The 16,477-nt window shown below is 36.5% G+C and overlaps 1 protein-coding gene across 1 annotated transcript in view; it reads right to left on the minus strand.

Annotated features, from left to right (window-relative positions):
• The window catches only part of LOC121418235 (sodium- and chloride-dependent betaine transporter-like), a 70,338-nt gene extending 54,130 nt beyond the window's left edge, over nucleotides 1-16,208 (minus strand). The window contains exons 1-2 of the mRNA XM_041611983.1: nucleotides 15,931-16,208; nucleotides 275-499 (exon numbers count right to left, since the gene is read on the minus strand). Of these exons, the coding sequence (XP_041467917.1) occupies nucleotides 275-491 (217 nt within the window). The 5' untranslated portion in view covers nucleotides 492-499; nucleotides 15,931-16,208. The remainder of the gene's footprint in view (nucleotides 1-274; nucleotides 500-15,930) is intronic.
• Nucleotides 16,209-16,477: the final 269 nt, after the last annotated feature.

Here is a 16,477-nt window from a genome sequence, read left to right on the forward strand (position 1 = left end):
AAACGAATTGATTAACGAACCTTATTTCGTTTTTGGACTAACGAACCTTCGAAACAACGAACCTTATTTTGTTTTCGGATTAACAAACCTTCGGAATAACGCCACAAATGTTCGGATTAACGAACCCTTTTACGTTTTCGGATTAACGAACATCGAGGTATAGGCAATTTACGTGTTTCGGAATTACGAACCTTCGGAATAAAGAACCTTCAGAATAAAGAACCTTCAGAATTACGAACCTTCGGAATTACGAAGTGTAACCAATGATACCTACCTCCGCCATTCTTGTAACACAGATAAGGGAAGCGCCAAACGTTTCCAAGACCAACAGATGCTCCTATCAGAGCGAGCAGAAAGTCCAGTTGACTGGTCCAGGTACCGCGGTCTTTCTTTCCATCTTCTTTCTCCAACTTTTTATTCAGTAGCTCCTTCTCGTTTAGTTCTTTGGCTACAGGAGCCATTGCCGCGGAGTCGTGGTTAATGTCTCCCATTCAGCAAGCTGAAAATGAAAGAAGTGCTTTATTAGCATTCAATCTCGATCTCAAACACATGCCGGCATATCCATTATCGTTTCATTCTATTTGAAATTAAATATGTGAATCAAAAATAATACTTTGGCACTTATAGTCAGACTTCTATTAACTTACTGTCACTTTCTCAACACCCATTCACCAGACAAGCGGGAAGGAGAGGATTATCCTTCCTTTTTTTCAATTAATCGAAGATGTATTCAGCCATGATGAAGTCAGATTGCTGAAGAGGAATATTGGTTACGCAATGAAGGAACATATATGCCATTATTTGCAATCAATAAAATCGTCTTCTTACATTCATGTATAACACTTCCTACCATTACATAATGTTCTAAGCACTGTGTATTGTTACTCAATAGTTACAGAAATTATTCAATACAATTAATGGCAAAACAAAGTAGGTCTATGAATAACGAACAGCCTATGATAAAGTATTAAACGTTAAATGGTGAGAGGAACCTAGGATAAACGGTTTGTGTCATCACATCGGTATGTCACGTCCGGTCGGGCAATTGCATAACCCGACCATTTGAGAAAAGGGCCCCCTGAATTCCTGAAATGTCAGGTCCAGTTTATAAGATGCCTCATGAAAATATCGGTCGAAAATACGAATGTTTAGGTCCAATTCACCCGATGTTTCGTGAAAATTATAAGCCATAATGCAAGGGGGAACTGGACCCGACTGTTCCGGAATTTAGGGGCCCATTTTATCGAATGTTCGGGTTACGCGATCGCCCGACCGGACGCAACTATTCGATGTGATGGCACACGCCGGATAAACGCTTTTAGGGACACAAATTCCACTTCGAAGAATTATGCCTAAAAGGGATACCCCGGGCTGAGAATATTTAGATCTCAATAAATAAAGTAAAATTCACAGAGCAAAATACTGAAAAAATTATCAACATCTGATGACAAATAACAAAGTTATTGAATTCAAATATTTGCATTAATCCAGTGAAAAAGTTCGATGCATGTATTCATGAATATTTATTTAGGTGGGCTGATGATGTCATATCCCCCACTTATTCTTTTGTATTTTATTACATGAAAATAGGTTTATTAAAAACCTAAAGATTCTACTAAGAACTCAAACAATTGGATTGACAACTGATAACGTGCTTTAATTATTTCTTGCTGCAACTTATTTATAAATAAATAATAATAATACAGGATTTGTAAAGCGCACGTATCCAACTTGCTATAGGTGCTCAAGGCGCTCCTATATTACCCCAGCTGATATAGTCTACCGATTCTGGTGCGCCCTGCTTTTTGAAGAATTACTTCCTACCGGTACCCATTTACCTCGCCTGGGTCGAGTGCAGCACAGTGTGAATAAATTTCTTGCTGAGGGAAACACGCCATGGCTAGGATTCGAACCCACGACCTTCTGTTTGAAAGGCGAGAGTCAGGACCACTTGACCACGACGCACCCATATTTCATCGTTATGGAGACACGTCATTGTGCACATTTACGAAAAAATGAAACAATTATGATTTCATGTAATAACATAAGAAAAGGGAACGTAGGGATGGGACATAATCAGCCCACTTAATGAATATTCATGAACACCTAGAACGTGAGTGTTTCACCGGAATAATGCAAATCTTTGAAACTAATAACTTCGTTATTTGTTATCCAATTTTGATGAAATTTTTAGCATTTTGCTCAGTGAATTTTACTCTATTTATTGATATATAAATATCCTCAGCCCGGAGTATCACTGTAAGGAGGATAATTTCTTCCTTTCTCGAGATAGAGGTCACTGCATTACCGAACAGTTGCTGTATCTTTGGACCATACTCCCCTATATAAGCTACAGTATGACAATGCCCAATTATCCTTGTTCCACCATCCCACCGCTGCCACCAATGAAGATTTTCTTCTCCACGATCTTATCCCAAGTTTCACCACCCTGCGAACTCGACACTTTTAAAGTCTGTAAAGGTCTTATGGAAATGGGGAATAACGGTCGATCGATCTGCTTTCATAACATGACGTATAGGTCTATAGTTTCTCTGAATAATCTCCTGTTTGTTCTGGCAAAAAGGGGACAACTGTTTTAGTGAACCTTGATATATAAAAATAAATTAAAAGATTTGCGATCAATATTGACAGCACTCATACAGATACCAAAAAATCATCATGTAAACTTTGTAAAGTGAGGGATATAACTGCAAATGAAGGGCAATTGCTTCCAGTAGAGTCAGCTCTATGCAATATAAATGTTCAACATCATAAAAGGTGATTGAAAAATCATCGTAAACAAAACGCCCCTTTTCGGTTTATAAATTTATATTTTCTTCCTCAACTGTCAATCGACCAGCTACATTACAGATTAGTTAAAGGATAAGTCTACCCCGACAAAAATTGATTTTAATAAAAAGAGAAAAATAAAACAAGCATAACACTGACAGAAAAATCATCAGAATCGGATGGGAAATAAGAAAGCTATAACAATTAAGTTCTGCTTAATGTTACGAAACATAACATACACATTATGGTATGTATGCAAATAAGGGGACCAATGACATCATCCACTCACTATTTCTTTTGTTTTTTATCATATTTAAATTTTCTCCTCAAGTTTATTATTCCTCCCTGAATATGTGGAAATTGGAATCACCATTTTTCTAACATTTGTTGTTCAATCACGGATGTCCTTATTGTCAAATCTGTAAAAATTGAAAAAATTTATAATTCAAACAATAAAAAAAAACATAATAGTGAGTGTGACACAACATATTTTCTCTCATTTATATATCACTGAGTTTGGCATATAATTGTTTTGTGCAAAATAAGTGAAATTTAAACACGACATATTTTACATCGGATCTTAATTCAACTTTCAGCATTTCACTTCTTTGGTTTTTCTCTCTTGATTCAAATTAACCCTTTTTTCTACGGTGGACATGACTTTAAAAGATTCTTCTCTTCAGATCATGTTTTGGTACAAAGTAACATGAAGCATTCTTCACAGAGTAATAATAATAATGATGGCTACTTGTATAGCGCACAGGTCCACCTTTCGGTGCTCATGGTGCTTCGGGAAAAATAAACATTCACGCAAACAATAATTTAAATGAAATAGAAAGCGAAGAAGAATAGACATTTGAATCTTCCTGGTAAACACAATATTAAACTGTTAATTGGAGAGGAGCAAATATGTTTTTAGTTGGGACTTGAATGTTCCTGTTGATGAAATTTGGCGTAATTGGATAGGCAGTTGATTCCATCGAATTAATGGGGGCCGTAAATCATTGTTGGGCGTCTGGCCCTTCCTATCATTTCTCATTAGCACTCTCAGCCAAAAGTGTACAGACATCTGATAGGCATTTGTTTTATTGTCGATTATTTCTCTTGTGAACCAGTGCGGTGCTATGCTTTTTCCTTAAAGGACAAGTCCACCCCAGAAAAAAATGTCGATTTGAATGAAAAGAGAAAAAGATGACACTGAAAATTTTATCAAAATCGGATGTAAAATAAGAAAATTATGACTGTTTTAGGTTTTGCTTAATTTCATAAGACAGTTATATGCACATCCTGGTCGGTATTCAAATGAGACAATGACACCACCCACTCACCCACTCTCAACTTCTTACATATTTCATTAATGAAATATGCGATATTCTAATTTTCTCCTTATTGCCATGAGAAACAAAGTTTTATTCTTCCCTGCACATGTAAAATTACATTTGTTTTTGCACCTTATGGTTCGGTCAATTTGGTCCTTTATAAGTTATTGTCGAATCTGTAAAATATGAAATATTGTAATATTCAAACAATAAAAACAAAAGAAATAGTGAATGAGGGACGTCATCGACTCTCTCATTTGCATGTTACCATATTTTGTGAAAATTGAGCCAAACTTTAAAATGTCATAGCCTTTTCATTTTACATCCGATTTTGATGAAATTTTCAGCACTATGCTTGTTTAATTTTTCTCTATTGATTCAAACGACATTTTTATAGTGATAGATTAATTAACTATCATGATCTGTCAATATGTTAGGCCGGGAATGCTGGAATAGCAGTTTTCTAACTCAAGTAAATGGGTAAATAAAACATTTTTGTCGCTATTGGCAGCGAAATCGTGTGTTTGAGTGTGTATAATGGGATGGCAGTGTTGTCCAAAATTTTAAAATTTCATAACTTTCCTCTTTACATTCAATAATGATGACTTTTCGGCGTTATGCTAGTTTTATTCTTCTCCCCTGCACATTCAAAGCAACTTGCTCTTTATCAACAGACAATTACAAGAAACGGCCCAGTCTTTTTGTACACCCCCTCTCATTTACCATCCATGCCAATGTATTGATTTTAACGCACCCACCGCGTAAGCTCAGAAACAGTTCATACAAACATACTGGTTATTGTTTGGCGGGAAGAGAGAGAAAAAAAAACATCTGCGTTAATAATTTGATAGTAGTAGTCATCAATCATCAAGATTTGTCAGAGAATAATATTTTTTCCATGCATGATTCTTCAAAAAAGCGAGGTACCATATCCATTCAGTTACCTTTCACTGGTTATCATTAATTGCCTTTTCCACATTGATATCTGTTTGTAAATGCGTTGTCAAGATATGACTTGATATCGAGAATGAAGCTCCTACCCTGAGAACTTTCGACCCGCCCCACCCCTTCCCTTGACCTCACCCCATTCCCTTCCTTCGGTCCCATGCACCCCCCCCCCCCTCTCTCTCTCACACACACACACCCACACAAAAAATCCATGCTCCCTCACACACACACATACACCGCTCTCTCTTTTCACCTTTTCACTTTTTGGTATATTACCTTTCCATCTTTATTCCAACCTTTTTGTTGACAGAAGACCTTCAAGTTCCGATCATACATGAAAGAGTGTGTATCCGTGGTCCATGTCATAGTAGCGTAACCAAAGAGGTATCACCTCTCATTGGTGTATACACCAAGAAGTCAATGAACGGACACCTTGTTCTTCAAATTGCCCCCCTCCAACTTCCCCACGCAAGTACAGAATGTAAGAGAAAATCCAATTTATATTTTGGCACCAGATTGTTGATGGACTGGCAGAGTCTTGCAAATCTCTCTTTAGATTTATAAAACAACTTAACTATACAAAACCTCTCAGATTGGTTCAGTAGCATTTTCGCAGTGTTATCCATCAATATTTATCTACTCTCGTTGTTTGTTAGTAGTTTGTGTTGTATTTTCATGTTCAATATCTGCAGTGCGCCTTTGTAGAGCAGTTTTTTTTCCTAACTGAATAAGCAAACCGTGAGCTTAAAATAAATAAAAATAATAAGTAAACAAATAAATAATACTTAACAACCTTGCAATAATATTATTGAAGTGTTGAAGGAGTTTATGCATTCGTATACTTCCTTAATTCAGTGTATTAATCTAGTAAAAGGTATTAATTCATGAATAGCTCTCGGGTAATCAACTATATTTTGAACACCTCTACTGAATTATTCCCTTGTATAGCAAGCATTCTAGTTGGTATAAATAGCTTCGTATGGTCCATGCTTTCATCTTGTACCCTACCCCGTACCCTACTTCGAAAGTTCCATGATGAAACCATGGACCTACCACGATACACAGATGGAGAGCCTCCGCACGGGAGCGCGCGTAAGTGTAATTCAATCACCTAGTTTTCCCGCCATCAGTGACCTTCTGATTTCGCGAACACGTGGTTTAGTGGACGCGTGGCCAAATATATGAATGCACCGTCACTCACAATACATTTGTGTATTATAAGCCTGCATTCAATTCTGAAACGGTGGCTTCCAAGTAACCGGAACGTTAATAATTATGAACATTCACCCAAACAAAAAAGCGTAAATTCACACGCGAACAATATGACTGCGTGTATTTAAAGGTTTCTGATAAAGCCCATTCTCAAAGTCTAGTATATGTTCTTGGCGATTGCCATTAAGACAGGTATACAAAAACCATGGACCTACTAGCAAAAAACGAAGTGAATGAAATTGAATGAATGATCAAAGAAGATGATGCATTACGAATCAAGGGGCCGCAGAACCTGGGAGCTAGGGACATCTATTGTCCGGGGGGGGCACGCTTATTCCCTCCCACTTTCAAAGTCGTTCCACTGCCCCTATTGGTATTGGCATGGACCTCCGTGGTATTACGATTGCAAGGTGTCGATGGTTTGTGATGGCGATAAAGGGGGGGGGGTAGTGTTGCCATGGTTATTGTACATGGATAACTCCATGGTGATACCAACTGATCTCCATGTGAACATTTGAATGTACCGTGCGAGCCCCCCCCCAACCAAAAAAAAAAAAAGAACTGACGCCTCAAAAATCCCAAATTTGAGGGAAAAACAATGTCATGAACAAATAATCATCAGCTCATTACTTCATAAATATGGTATGAGCCTAAATCATTTAGAGGAAGATACTCTTTCACTTTTCCGGCCATATAATAATTATGCGTTCATAACATATTTTTCCTTAGATAAAGGGGGTTTGTGAGGTGTTAAGTTGTTTTTGTTTCTTCATACTCACACGGTATGAATATGGAGACGAGTGAAACAAAGCGTGATTTTTTGCCCAAACATCATCCATGTTATTTTGCAACTATAAACCACCAGGGAATAGTTCTGGTTCAATGATTCGGCTATTATCGTTCGATCTATGCATTTCATGCCCTCTTCATTCAGAGTAATATTATCAGTGTGTTCATAGAACAATTACATCGTCTCTGTATTGTTATACTAATGGGTGAATCAATCAATGTCTATACATAATTATGAATCATATCAACTCCCAACTGATAGCTTGGGGCCATCAATGCCAGGTCGTGCCGAGGTCATCGTTCACAACACGATCATAATCATATCTTAGGGGTGTATGTTTATCTGGATTCATTAGAGAAATTCGATTTTTTTTTAAACAAGTGCACACCTAGTTACCAATAATGCATATCATTTTCATTTATTTGAAAGAAATTCGATTTGCCTTTTATTAAATGTTTATACATGTAAAGCCAGAAAATGTTTAATCAATCATTAGATTTATGTCTCTTTTTTCCGAGTAAGCCAGGTGAAATACACTCATCTCATTAACAAAATCCTTTTAAGCAATTTTACCAACCTTACTGACATCCTTTTCATTTCCCCTTTTTCTGGCACAGTTGTAGCTCACCTTCAATTCTTTGAAGAAATACCATTTGTTTATAATTTCTGTTTCTTCTTTTATTCATGCAAGCACATGATAAAATTACTGACTTTATCCCCATATAATCATACTGTGGTCACAACTATCCAAGATTACTGTTATCCCATATATACAATTATTCTACTCTACTCCCTTATATAATTTCAACATAAGATTTATTCTATTACTTTTACATGTCATTTAATTATTGTCATTGACATTGTATATACTTTGTATTTTGCCTTGTACAAAATTTCGCAATTCAGCCTTCGGCTGCGATGAAGTTTTCATAATAAACCATTTCAATTTTAATGAGGGGCATAATTCAGGATTCATTGGGAATGGTTGAAAGTCATCAACAGGAACCATCATCCGAAGTATACGTGAAAAAACTATTCACGCGGTAAGAACGTAAATCGAACAACTTCACAATTATTCTCCTTTTTGTTAATGAAAATAGTTATCAGGAAGTCATCACGAGTTCATGTATTCTATAGTTTCTTCCTGAAGATATTATCTCACATTCAAAATTATTGTATTGATTTTTATGTTTGCATTCATTGGTGTAATGGCGGATAAAACACAATAAGATCCCCAGTATGAACATCGTGACAAAGGCTTGGCTCAGATTCAAATAGTAATTATATTCTGCACAATACAGTCACACAAACAAGAAGAGATGGAGGCCGTCCAGTTTTCTTTTCTTTTAAATAAGCGATGTGGGTGAGTTCCTGGGGGGTGAAAGGAGAAAGAAAAAAAAAACGAGAGACAGCTCTATACGGTGTAGAAGTTACGCGTGGTGCGTGAAGTAACATCAATAAGTTTCATGATCAAAAATTTTTTCCCTACAAGTGAATCAATACAAATAAACCCCCACGCAAGCGCTGTAAATTCGGCAACAATCTTACAAAAAATCCAATATAATTTGTTTTATGAAAAAAAAATGTCCTCATTAGTATAAACATGATACATAACGCTTAGGCCTATCCTATATCAAACAGCACATGCTAAAAAGAGTAATAACTTTTATTCATGCCGTGAACACACCTACAGTTGGTATGAAATGCACTTTGGCATTACACATAATTAACAATAAAAAAATACAAAATAAATAATAAGTGGAACGCCTCTGGCAGTCTCGCCTGCATTACGCGAATAAATAGCAACAGTGCTGACCGTTGAAGACGACTATTGAATTCATCCCCCAAAACACCATTCATATGATAATAAAACAATATATTAATTCACCCTAAATGACCCTTAACCTTGACCATGTGACCTAAGCCTCGTGCAAAATAACAAGTCATACTAGATTACCCTTTCGTCCTTGTTTCATGAACAAGATCCATAAACTTTCAGTTATAGCAATTCAACAAACATGACCAAAGTTCGTTGACCTTAAATGACCTTTAACCTTAGTCATGTGACCTCAAAATCAAGCAGGATGTTAAGTAATACTTGACTACCTTTCTGTCCAAGTTTCAATCACTAGGTTCATATACTTTCTAATTTATGATGACATTTCCAAAACTTTAAATTTGGTTCAGATTTCAAGTTGACGACGCCGCCGCCATCGGAAAAGCGGCGCCTATAATAGACTCGCCTTGCCGCGCAGGCGAGACAAAAACGGTTAACTTTATGAGGGCATCCCATTCATAACGTAACCACTAACCATGCAGAAAATGCACCCATTTTATTTTTTCTCGTTTTACTTTAGTTCTCTGCATAGAGAATTTGGCACAGAGTAAATAATATAAATCAAATATGATAATTGTCATTATCAATATTATCATCATAATATTCACGACTGGGAGTCGATCGCGGGGATGGCCTGTGTTGTCATCATTAGTATATCATGTTCATCCCTCTTTCTAGGGTCAAATCAAAATTGCTCATTTTCAAGTTGTATCTTAAAATTTCAGCCAAAGTGACTGTTTAAGTCGAGACCCAGACGTAAGAAAACAAATTGCACTATTATAGGTAATAGCAATTTTTTCTTACTTTATGGAATCAATCTTTTATCAAGTCTTACTGACGGCACAATTGAACAATGGTGTTATAACAAGTATCGCACCCTCTTAGATTCCTCACAGTATAACACTTCTTCCCCTCCATCGCCATCACAAACCATCCACACCTTTTAATCGTAATTCGTCCTCGCCTTCGTCTGGAACTAATGATTTCTCTCTAGCTAGGGATCACAACAAAATAGAGACAGAAGTAGTGGCGTAATGAGCAAAAAAAAATGGCGGATGGAGCGAAACTGTTCACCTTTTGAATAGCAAAATCTAATCGGGATAGATTCTGAGCTTTAACATCATATTCAGAAAATAATATATTTTTTTCTCCGGCTTATGTTTCTCCCCTTTCGATTTTTTCCTACATTTTCTTTGTCGTGAAACTTTTTTTTTTTTTTGGGGGGGGGGCATGGGGCTCTATCATGCTCCCATTGGTTAGCCAGTGAGAGAGAGGGGGGGGAGGAGGGAAATTCTTTACTGAGAAGAGAGTTCTGATTACATTGAACGGCTGACACCGTGTGCAGTCTAATCTGGAAAAACTCAATAAGTTGAAAAGAATTGGATTAAAATGATTCAATTAGAAAGACAAAGTGGATGGGGAGAAAACGGAAGGAGGTAGGTGCACGAGTTCAATGACAGACCTCAAGAGGTATATAGGTCTTTATCTTTAAAATTAATAGACCCCATATACCCAATGTCTCCTCAAATTAAGATTAATTTCCCAAACATGCCCAAAGGACAAAAGAAACAATTGGCATAGATCGAAATAATCACTTGAGTTATACAACATGATCTGTGTGCGTATCTCGAAACTTTGTTTTAAGGATGCAACATCGCGGTACTTGGTGTAGAAATGGGGGACTTGGGGACCCTCCCCTATGCCCCCCCCCCCTTCCATGACCAAGTAAACATAAGAAAAAGAAGGACGCAAGGAAAGAAAAGATAATGAAAAAGATAGATACATTGATTTTATGAAAAACATTATGTCTTGCTGAAAACGAATTACAGATAAATAACAAAATTAAATTATCAATGAATAAAAGACGAATATAAAGAGTGAAATACAATATTTGTTCATTTGGCTGAATTTTTCAAACAAACCATATTTTTTCCATTTCCTTATTTCCACATTTTTCGTAAACATTAATTCATACAAGTAAAACGCCTCTGGCAGTCTTGCCTGCATTACGCGATTCGATATAGCAGCAGTGCTGACTTTGAAATAAGCTAAAAAAATAGTTTATTCACAAAAGACAACACTCATATCATAATAAGATACTATGTCCATTGACCCAACATGACCTTTGACCGTGATCATGTGATCTAAGACATGGGCAAAATACTAATCCATACCCTTATGTCTATGTTTCATGAACTACATAAACTTTCTAAGTTATGATGCCTATTCAATAAATACCCCCCAAACACAGCCAAAGTTCATTAACCCGAAATAACCATTGATTTTGGTCAGATATTACATGAAACATTCTCATGATGTTCAGGGATATTTAATTGCTCTTATGTATAAGTTTCAAGAACTAGATCTATAAAGTTTTAAATTTATGATGACAATTCCACAAATACCCCAAAAGTTACCAAAGTTCGTTGACCCCAATGACCTTTGACCTTAGTCATGTGACCCTAAACTCGTACATGATACTTAATTGATCTATAATTTTCATGAACTAGATCCATAAAACTTCAGAGTTGATGATGACAATTCCACAAATACCCCTAACATGGTCAAAGTTCATTGACGCTAAGTGACCTTAATACCTTGGTCCTGTGACCTGAAACTCAGGCAGGATGTTCAATGAAACACTATCACCCGTATGTCCAGGTTTCGTGAACTACTAGTACTAGGTCCATATACTTTCGAAGTTATTACGACATTTCAAAAACTGAACCTTGGTTATGATTTCGATATTGATTCCCCAAACATGGTCTATACGTTAATTGACCCTAAATGACCTTTGACCCTTAGTCATGTAACCTGAAACTCGGGAAGGATGTTCAGTAATACTTGATTACCCTTACATCCAAGTTTCATGAACTAGGTTCATATACTTTAAAAGTTATGATGATATTTAAGAAACATAACCTTGGTTAAGATTCCAATGTTGACGCCGCCGCCGTCGGGTAAGCGGCGCATTACAGCCTCGCTCTGCTATGCAGGCGAGACCAGAAAAAAAATTGTTATGAAGAATACAAATATGTACATGTCAGCTTTGCAGAAGAATGTTATAGGCTCGTTCTTCTAATATATCACAAAATCAGATTTTCATTTTAAAAAGGCATTATTTTTTCTTTCGCTCACTTTTGAGCATTTTTATCCCACATACGCCATTATTTTGTGCCTTCATTTATAATCATTACGCCACAGCTTCGGTTTTAACCCAAAATTATATTTAAAAAAAAGATTATTTTCTGCTCGTTCAGCAATATTGCTTGACGTTCCTTTGAATAATAGCCTAAGTACATGACAGAAACAGATCTATTTTATTTCAATTGATAACACTTTTGAATACAAACTGCATTGATTGCAATAATAATATTTTTACAGCTCCACACCTCTTTGTACTTTTTATTCGCCAAAATGCATGATCAACAGAATAATTCATGGTTTTAAGATGCCTGAGTGCCTCGCAGCACTAATAGCTGGAATCATCTGTATTTTGTCTGGGCAAAACAAATTGACTATGAGACAAATGTTTTTGAGTTATGTTTTAATAATCACTTCATTTTATGTTTTCTTGATCATGTCTCATGGCACACACTATGATGGATCTGCCTTTTTTGCTGATCTAAGCAAGCATTGGTAAAGAAAAGAACGCATTGAACAATTTGAATTGATGGCCGACCCATTTGCATTCTTTCTTATAATGGTGGGGAAAACAGGCGCTATGACACCAAGGACTGATTATTGATTAACTGATCAGTAAGTACCTAAGAATCTGCTGAGGTAGCCAAAATCGATAATAATGGTTCTTCGATCCTACGGGAGGTGATGCAATTATTGAGAAGCATTATTCTCTGAGGTAACAAATGGGAAAACAAAACTATACACTGTCACCATTAAAGGGGAAAAATATTCATGAAATAAGAGCAAATAATAATAGCTTGACATATCGATTTCCTCTAAATGAATTGTCGCAAATTCACTCAACGCATGGGCATATTCCGGGTTATATACAGAATTACAGATCCAGAAACATGATGATGATTGTAATACAGGACCACTAAATGAAAACACTTTAAGTAATTCGCTACTCATTTTATTCATATCGCAATAATTATATCATCAAGAAGCAAAACATGTTAACTTAGTCTCCTCTCAGGAACATTTGATTTCGTCTACACAAATAATAACATCATTGGCAATTTTATCCTTTCTATCTTCACACGTATGTTTTAGACTAGCCACTAATAACACACAGTCAATTAGTAACAACAATGTGAGTTCGCCCCCTGTTACGGCACTTTTCAGCAATTTACCAAAATGTGCCTTAACTATGTTATGACATAATTTGGTTTACTGCACATTTTGGTAAATTTACCTAAATGTGTACGACATTGACGGCACATTTTGGTAACTTCATTCTCTCAATATACTGTAGTACTCATCCATCGCATTCAACTATATATCAATACAAAATATAAGTTTAACTAATTATCAGTTGGTCTCAATTTTCTAAAACCACAGCGGTCAAGCCCTTTTGGTTTACCATTTATTTTGAACAATCACCAGTCGTGCCGGTTAGTCTAAGCTCTACGTGGTGTAACACCCATTTGGTCTAATTGCCAATGAATCTCATTACCGCTTCGTCTACTTCGTCTTTCCTCTATTCGCTATATCTATAAGTTGCCCAATGTCTGTCCGTATGTTGCTTTAGGTTTCCATGGTACCCTAATAACAGTTACCACAGCTTTAAGTCTTATTTAAATGGTCCCCAGTGGAGTTTATATGTATCATTATACCAAGAAAGAACATGAAGCTACTTCGTTCGTAGCTCCAAGGAAAGAAAGTCACGTGTTCCCATCCTTTCCACAATTCTTCTCCCAATTACTTGAGCAAAACATTCGTAACACCTCTGTAAAAAAATCGACACAATAACTTTGACCCTCGCAGCACACCAAAAAAAAAATACAAGGATCGACGCAGTCAGCCAAAACAAAAAAAAAACTACGAAAGCTATTGTTCTTATCTCCCCCCTTTTTTGCATTGCGATTTATGACATCAGTGACTACTTGGTGCTTCACTTCTTACATTATTTGGATAGATGTAACCAAAGCCATATATTGCTTCAGACTTAAAAGCCGTCATGAAATAATGCAAACGGAATTTCACTTTAAATCAAAACACCAAGCTTAGCAAGCTATATACATCAACTATTATCATAATATATATATTAATTAATAAAAATGAGGAAGTGAAAACATTGAATTGGCTCAAGTCCACGTTCAAGTGTTCACATTGATCATTCATGTTATTATATAATATATTTCCTTGTACAATGGTGGCTACTTATATAGCGCACAGGTCCACCTTTCGGTGCTCATGGCGCTTCAAGGAAAATATACAGATCATTTAAAGGGAAGTTCACCCTGAAGAAAACTTTGTTGTAAAAATAGCAGAAAAAATAGTAGAAAATATTGGTGAAGGTTTGAGGAAAATCCGTTAAAGAGTAAGAAAGTTATTAGAGTTCAAAGTTTTGGATTTGTGACGTCATAAACGAGCAGCTGCCCCATGTGTTATGTAATATAAAATGTATGAATTTCAAATTTTGTATGGTTCCTGATGACTTAATTTTGTTTTCTTTTCATGATCGGGTGTGAAACGATTTGTCTCTTGATATACAAAAGTTACAATGAAAACCATTTTCAATTTTCTGAGAAAATTACATTTCATTGATTTTTTACCATTCGCTATGTAGGAATGCTGCTCGCATATGACGTCACAAATCAAATAATTGAAATTCTAATAACTTTTTAATTATTTGATGATTTTTTCTCAAACCTTCGGCAATATTTCTTATTATTTTTTCTGCTATTTTTACAATAAACTTTTTGTCAGGGTGAACTTCCCCTTTAAAGGTTGGCATACTACATGAAAATGCGGAACGAGATCTCTCAAAACTCAAGCAACGCTCACAGAATAATAATACAGAACAAAACAAACACATTATAATCACTTACAACGCTAAGATTGTGTAGGACTTTTTGTGTGTATTGTTTTTTTTTTCTTTTAGGATGGAACTTTTATGGCTATGAGAGACACCGCTAGCTGATATATCAGCTGTTTTGGAGGAGTTTTTTCTCCTTCACAGAGAGGGTATACATCGAAGTATGTCCCTGACAGAATAGACGGTCTATGTACTCATCCCCAAACAAGTTCAACATGACACTGACAACGCTCAAACCCATGTGCTCAAAAGCACCAATCAAACTCAACGAAGCTGCGATGGCTCAAAATATGTACTGTACAGTGTATAGTACATTCTCAAAAGGACGACTTTCAATCACGATCGACAAGTTCTTAATGATCATACACTCTAAAAACGAATCAGTCAAAATGACTAGTTAATAGGGTCAGCTGGGTGCATGCAACTGTTATTCTAGTCATATTTGACTATTTTGTAGTCATACTGTACTAGAAAAGAGTTATTGCTGACTAGAATAATGTCAGAAATGTGAATATCAGTAATTGCCATATCAGTTGCTCCCAGCTGACTACTGGTCTAGTCAATTTGACTGATTTGTTTTTATAATAACACATCACTGCCAAGTGCCAACATTAATGAGATCCGAACACTGATATGATAAGACGAGATCGCTCTCAACTCACACACTCAATCACATTCACAGTCAGTACAGCCAACAATAAATCATTATCCACATCATATTCTGATTCAGTGACAGTATATATAACGGAAATTGTAAAAATAAAAATTCATGTTTCACAATTTGACCGGCGATCATGCACCCACACACATGGATAATGAGACAATTACTTGAGCACCTTTATAACAATTTGACCTGTCCACGTGGACTAGACCCAGCATATGTTCCTCCAACTCCTTGCTCCCTCATCACTTGGCTTTAATTTTCGCGCCAGTTATAATACAAGAGAGAAAGAGAGAGATCGCTTCCCCTGGCATTCCACTGGCATGACCGGCATGAACCGTAGAAATCAGTGAATCTTCGTGTACATACCTCAACTGCAAATGAGTGATATCAACGAATCTTCCTCTGACCAGGGATGTCGTCTGAATCCTCCACGCACTCGATTTGAAATCTCAGCTTATCAATTTTCAGGTAACAATCAAGTAATATAATTTGCCCGAACGTGTGAGATGGCCAACACAATCCCAGACGACTGTACCGCGTTTTGCACATGAGATGAACGATAACTAACGGGCAGAGTGGAATACCCACGAAGCAGACGCAGACTTATAAAAGGCTAAAATATCATTGTTCGCCTGCTCAGCGCGGTTCTCTCCTCAGTTTGAAAGGCACGATGAAACACATGAAAAAGGCTACATACATTACAGCGTGCGGGGCGCCATCAGCGTTGTTTCTTCGTATAGTTTCTATTTTCTTCTCCACTTTCCCATGTTCTTAGTTTGTTTGTTTTTTATTCTTCTCGTCCTCCTGCTACTTCCTCCCCGGATCCCTTGAATACTTAACCCTCTCCTTTATCTCAATCAATATGATTATGACTATGTTAATAGACTTTTTTCATCATTTATTATCAATCAAT

The sequence above is a fragment of the Lytechinus variegatus genome, chromosome 7 (genome assembly GCF_018143015.1).
Source record: "Lytechinus variegatus isolate NC3 chromosome 7, Lvar_3.0, whole genome shotgun sequence".
NCBI lineage: Eukaryota > Metazoa > Echinodermata > Echinoidea > Temnopleuroida > Toxopneustidae > Lytechinus > Lytechinus variegatus.